General features: G+C 42.6%; 1 protein-coding gene across 2 annotated transcripts in view; it reads left to right on the forward strand.

Annotated features, from left to right (window-relative positions):
• rbp2a (retinol binding protein 2a, cellular) overlaps positions 1-3,800 on the forward strand; it is a 13,547-nt gene extending 9,747 nt beyond the window's left edge. Inside the window, exons 1-4 of one of the 2 annotated variants that reach the window (XM_008289266.1) lie at positions 1,939-2,011; positions 2,986-3,164; positions 3,255-3,356; positions 3,649-3,800. In XM_008289266.1, the coding sequence (XP_008287488.1) occupies positions 1,939-2,011; positions 2,986-3,164; positions 3,255-3,356; positions 3,649-3,702 (408 nt within the window). In that variant the 3' untranslated portion in view covers positions 3,703-3,800. Of the gene's footprint in view, positions 1-1,938; positions 2,012-2,985; positions 3,165-3,254; positions 3,357-3,648 lie in introns of those variants that run through there. The other variant, XM_008289267.1, reaches the window with a different exon arrangement.
• The last annotated feature ends 2,972 nt before the right edge of the window (positions 3,801-6,772 follow it).

Here is a 6,772-nt window from a genome sequence, read left to right on the forward strand (position 1 = left end):
TCAATGTTTTGACCACTTACAACAGTTTAATGTCCTGTTATCACCTGAAGCTGTCAACAGTGTCTGACACCCAGCAGACATAAACCAACATTCATCTGCAGTCATTGTCCTGTAAGTCTGTCATTCACATCATGTTTTTGTTTCCTTGTGAGCAAAACAACTGTCTCTTTATGTATGATCACTAGCTAATAGCTAACTTTATCTGTCTTCTGTATAGAGCCGCGCAGGTAGTGTATTGTAAATTTATATGAGCTTTAATGCTTTGTCTGCTGCTGATGAAAATAAAATTGTTCAGAGAGGACGGCGTTTGCCAAAACTTTAAATTTATGGGGCTGCAAAAATCAAACCAATGAGCTGAGAGATGCTAAAAGGCTCAGACCTTTGAGAAATCTATCGATAATTTATCACTGCAGGCAAAAACAACTCCATTATTTTTTTGCTATTTTACCAATTGTTCAAAAAATAACAAGTACGGCTTTAATTTTTTCGCTGTGTATGTTTACAGTCATTAACCCGACACCACTGGAGCACAGAAAATAACCAGATAGTAATCAATGTGTTTTTACAGGTTGTGCTTCCTGGCGAAACGAGGTGAAAGGTGACAGCTGGACTGTGCTATGAGGTCATAGTTTGTGTGTTAAGTGTTACTGGACATCCAGGCGCCTTATCAGCTCCGATAAACCACGACACACACCTCTGGCTCACCTTTGACCCTCCACATACAACCCCATCTCCACCAGATCAATTGTTTATCGCCATCAGATGCTGCAGTTGTGAAACCGTATCAGAGCGGCAGATTATTATTTATCTTTTTTTTTTTTTTTTACAGCATGAAGGCGCTTCGGCTTCCCTGAGAGAGATCCAGCAAGCAAACTGTATTGATTATTGCTGCTGTTCAGAGATAGTCTCCGTTGGGTCATCTGAGATAAAGAATGGAAGAAGAAGAAGAAGAAGTATTAGATGGCTGCTGGAGATCAATTTCAGATTTGCTGAACATAAATAATGAACCGTGGTCTCGTGGTTGGACTGTAAACCAACCTGTTAACTAAAACTAAGCAGCTCAGACATAAAACGCTGATATAAATATGCCCACACATGCTCTCATTCTTGCTGATAAGGTGGTTCGGGCTGATAGAAGCGGAGATGTCTTATCTGAAAGAGAGTCTGAAGCCAGGAATCTTAGGAAACATCTCTGCAAGAAGGAACAGTCACGACGCACTTGAGTCAACAACCACAGAAACTTCCTGTGACATGAAACCACAGCAGCACAATTGAAGAGTTCATTTGCAAAAACAGACGACTCCAGTTTTGTAGATTTTCTGAAATCTTTTGTTGTTTGCTTGAGATGATATCAATCACACTGGATTTGACTCAGTAGACACGATAACAGTAGAGATAACTTAAGTTTGACTGATGTTGTCGCAAGTAGACGATGGAGCAGTGGGTTTTCTGAAGGTTTTCTGAAGGTTTGTGAAGATGGAGTTATCTGTTTTTTGCAAATGAACTCTTCTGCGAGCCCACAAAAACGACTCCACAAATGCAGTCCGTCCACGCTCCTCTCCATCTCCCCTCCATTCCCCCGCATTAGAATGAGTAACAGCCGGCTCGTTAGGAGGAGACGGGGATTGAAGGAAACTGCAGCCGATTCTTAAAGTGCTTCAGCTTAATGCGCAGACAGCTATAAGCGCTGTGATGTCTTTATTACATGCAGATACATGTACAGGTGAGGAGCAGCGAGGTAAAGCTGGACTTTATGGCACGAACACACTGTCCCGAAGGAATTATCAAGTGGACCCTGTCCTCTGGTCCACACACACACACACACACACACACACACACACAGGGTATATAAAGGGTTGGGCCCCTGAACCGACTCTGCTAGTTTGACAAACAGACCTCACGGCAAACCACCGCCTCCACTCACACACACACTCCAAAATGCCTGCAGACTACAATGGACGCTGGGAGATGGTGACCAACGAGAACTTCGAGGAGGTCATGAAGGCCCTCGGTGAGTTGCACCCTCACGACACGCGTAAGACGGCAAAGAGTGTGTCTCCTAAAGCTCTTTAAAAACAGGGATTAATTAGAGTGCTACGTTCAAAGACACAGCCAAGCAGAGAGGAAGGTTTGAGCAGAGGATCTGGCACGGGCGTGACAGAAAGGATGAGAGAGCGGCGGCATGAGAGGGAAAGATAGAGAGGAAAAAAAAGAGGAGTGCTGTGGCACTGCTTCATTTCCTCATTGAGCTGCTGTCAGACCAAGTTAACCTCCACTCTGTGAGCGGTTGCCGTCTGTTACCACGCCAAATAAATATTGATTCACTCCTTTCTGCATTTTCATCCTCCCGATCCGCGGAGAAGGAAGACAGATTCCGACCCCGGATCAGGCAGCGGGCCAGCGCGTCGCTTCAGGAGAGGGGGGCGAATAAAAAGAGGCTCTCCTGCTTTTGGCGCGTCATTGATCAGGCCCAGAAACACTTTCATTATTCACGACTCCATCTGCAATTCATAAAACAACCCCGGTACACTCGGCTCGCACAAAATCCGGGAAATCCTCAATGCCTCCACCTCATTTCCATCGAGCGGATAGGAAAATGACATCCTTATGGAAATGGGTCAAAAATATCATTTAGATGGGTAAATATAGGGGCCTCATCTGTAAGAGTGATGGGAAGAAATTGAATTTTCACTTTAGGGCAAATGGGATATGAATATCTAAACGGTCAGGACGGTTGGTTCTCTTTGGCAAAGCCCAACGCTGAACGGGGCGGAGAAACTCATTTAGGCCTATTCTGACTCGGAGCAAGGTCGTTTTTAAAGGGTAAATGAGACTGTCAAAGGGACCAGCAGGATAGGAATCATAATAAGCGGCCTGTGGTCTTGTGTGTGCTTCTGCGGATGTGTGCGCAAAACACACCGAACCGGGAGGAGAAAAATCCTTCACCTCTCCGTAAAACGCCTGTAATTTATTTTGCATGTGCAGACATCGACTTCGCCACCAGGAAGATCGCCAGCCACCTGCACCAGACCAAAGTCATCGTCCAGAACGGAGACAAGTTTGAAACCAAGACCCTGAGCACCTTCAGAAACTACGAGGTCAACTTCACCATCGGGCAGGAGTTCGAGGAGCACACGAAGGGCTTGGACAACCGAAAGGTCCAGGTGGGACGAGCTGCTGAATGTCTCTCAGAGCTGAGCAGTTGGAATGATTACAGCTGATGCATTAACTGCTGTGTGCTGCTGCTGTGACAGACGCTGGTTACCTGGGACGGAGACAAGCTGGTGTGCGTTCAGAAGGGCGAGAAGGAAAACCGAGGCTGGAAACACTGGATCGAGGGAGACATGCTTCACCTGGTGAGAAACCGAGGGTGACACATTGGGGGGTTGTAAAAGTTTTGACACATTTTTTAGGCACTGAGGTTTTCCTGTGCTGCAGATTCAATCTCTCGAGCTGGTTAAGCAAACGCCCAAAAGCAGTTTCCTCGACGGAAACTTTCCCCGTTACAACACACTGATTGGTCTCATATCTGCAGGCAATAACAATAAAACAACAACATAAATGGCTTAAGCACACATATCATCTGGCTGATTACGTAATAATCGTCTGTTGGACTCGAGGTCTCAAGGTCTTTGGCTTCTCTTGCAGGAAATCCACGTCCTCGACAAAGTCTGCCACCAAGTGTTCAAGAAGACCCAGTGAGACGGGAACCCACTTTATCTGAAACCAAACGTCCTGCTGCGTGTTCTGTCTATTTATGATGTAATGGTGAAGACCTGGAATAAATTAATTTAATACAACTGCTCTGTTTAATTGTCCTTTTCTATTATTATTATGATAATAAAGCATGCACTATGTACTCCTCTGAGTCCAGTAACGTCTTAATATTTATCTATTTCCATTAACAAATACACACACACAGAAAATACCCTCATTTTAGACTTATATTTCGAGAGATGTTAACTTGTACAGGTTTTTTTAAATAAATTTTTGGCCGTATATATATTTTACATGCAGGTTAAACTAAAAGAAAACACCTTCATTAGGAGCTACGTCTATTTTTTTTTCCATATATATCCCAGCTAGCAGGCTAACACTATAGCTAGCGTAATATTTTTGCCTTTTCTTACTATTGTTTGTTGGGTTTGTAAATGTTTTAAACAGTTAATAATACACAGTTTGCTGCTGGTTAGCTTTTATTCTGTTATTATATTCAGTGACGGTGAACATAATTTATCTGAAATCTCGTCTACAGCTTCCTTCTGCTAAACTTTCTCGTGCTACAGAAACAGTATTTGTTATTTTTTGGTTCAAACTTATAAAGAACCCTCCTTATGACTCTCAGGTAAACAGCAAATGAGCGTTTCTATGTGTAGAAAACAACACAGAGGTTCGTTTTATTCTGAAAAATAAAAAATAACTTAATAATAAAAAAAAATCTGCACACCTCAGAGTCACTTTATTTACTCAGAATAGTCAAATTAATTTTGTGCTGTTTAAATATTAATGCAGCTATTCAAGAAATGGGCGGAAATTAAAAGAAAAAATAATAATAATTTAAAAATCACTTTATGTAGCGGTTTAAGATGGAAATTATTCTGACTTACTTTGCATTTTTGAAACTGTAATTGTAATTAAAATCATCTGAAACCTTGGATGTTTGTGCAAACTTATGTAAAGACTGAATCACACGCTGCAAAATACACAAACTAAATTCAACATAAATGTGCCAGATTTCAGTGTGACAACAGACCAAAGCATCACTTGTTTGGTAAATTGCAGAGACGCTAAAGTAAACCTGGTGGTTCTGGAGGTGGTTCTGGAGGTGGCCTCAGTGTGTTCTCGGAGCTCTCAGGTACAACGTGTTCTTCTGCTGTTCCGGATCTTGAGCCGCTCCGACAGGAAGAGCTTCAGGATCCACGTAGCCAAAAGCAGCCGCGTCAAGTTACACAGCGTCACAGGGTGACTCACCGGAAACAGGGAACTGCGTCTACAAAATAAAAGCTTCACATTAATGCTTAAACTACTCTGTAAATCTAAGTATTGGAAGAATCTACCTCCAGAAACCAGGCTTCTAAGTTAGTAATGTCTTTTAAGCTTCTTCTTGAAAGCATACTTTTACTTTCTTTCATTGGATTTTATTGTTTTTTTAGTCCCGTGTTGGTTTTATATCCCAGGTTGTGTTTTGTAAAATTTTAAATTGTAATAACTTTATGATTTGTCTGCTTTGTTTTGCTGCCTGGTAAAGCACTCTGTAATCTGGATTGAAAACTGCTCTAAAAATAAAGATTAATATTGCTGACATATGTGTATGCAATTTAATATTTTGTCACGATCCACTGACTGTAATTTACTGTATGTATAGTTTGACCTTTATATAGACAAAGTATACTGTCCATATGTTGTTTATAAAGCTAAAAAGACAGGTTTTAGCTAACACTGTTCTTGTCAGTTTTTGGATTTGTTTAAAAAAAACTTGGCTAATTAATGGTTTTGCTTTTTATTTTTGATTACATTTGTTTGCAGTTACTTTACAATTGATCGTTGATGATGAAAACTACATAAACAGATATAGACTATATTAACGTAGTTAGTTTAGTTCTATATTTATCTATTATTTTTTTCTGCACATATATGGTTTTACACAAACTTTTTTGTACTTCAATTTTTGTTTCCTGATTTGTACGCTACTTTGAGCTTTATTTTGAAAGTCAATACCAGAAAACATGTGGTTGCTATTTGTGCGGACTTGACGACAAACGTTCCTCCGCTGAGCTCCGCCGGAGAAGCCCGACGAGGGCAGCAGGGAGGCCGGCTTCTTCACTGGACAGCACCGCGGACTCTCACTGGAAACATGGTAGGTGGAACAAACAAACACACTTTAAATGAAGGATCATAATCACAACTTTGTCTGTTTGTTAGTTTGTTGTTTAGTACTTGTTTAGTCAGTGCGAACAGCAACTTTGATCCATGAACTCTTCCAGCTGGAAACTTGGTGCAGAACTCAGTAAAAGCAGGAACCACATGCAGCAACACCAAAAACTGCTCTGGGACCAGTTCTGAACAAACTTTTTGGTTTTGCTTGAGGAACATTTTGAACAAACTGTGGATGTGTTAAAGCAGAGAAATGAAAGTGTCAGAGTCAGTGGCATGAAGAGACCTGAAAGGATCCAGTCATTCTGGAGCAGGCATGCATATGAAATGTGGTCTGAGCAGAGCCAGCAGACACACCCCCTCCCCAACTGTCTGCTCAGACCACGTCCTGGCTGCTCTGAGAGAAGCTGATTAGATAATTAAAGCTGATTTATATCCCTCATCTCACTCCCATTGTCTCCTCCTCCTCCTCCTCCTCCACAGCCTCTGCGGTTGGACATCAAGCGGAGGCTGACGGCTCGCTCAGACCGGGTCAAGAGCGTGGACCTGCACCCCTCCGAGCCCTGGATGGTGGTCAGCCTGTACAGCGGCACCGTGGTGGTCTGGAACCATGAGACGCAGGTCAGACCTGTTGCGTCACCTTCAAACACACAATCAGTCCATCCTCTTCTTGCTGCCGGTGGCCTGATGGAGATGCAGTGTGACAGCGTTGTTGGTTTAAATCCTGTGTGCAGGCCATCGTGAAGACCTTTGAGCTGTGTGATCTGCCGGTCCGGGTGGCCAAGTTCGTAGCCAGGAAGCACTGGCTCATCGCTGGAGCAGTGAGTATTTTAACTCAAACGTTTATTTACCTGAACTGTAGGTGTGGACCGATCAGTACTAAGTGAAGCGGTCTGAT

This window comes from Stegastes partitus, unplaced genomic scaffold, assembly GCF_000690725.1.
Source record: "Stegastes partitus isolate 25-593 unplaced genomic scaffold, Stegastes_partitus-1.0.2 Scaffold602, whole genome shotgun sequence".
Taxonomy (NCBI): domain Eukaryota; kingdom Metazoa; phylum Chordata; class Actinopteri; family Pomacentridae; genus Stegastes; species Stegastes partitus.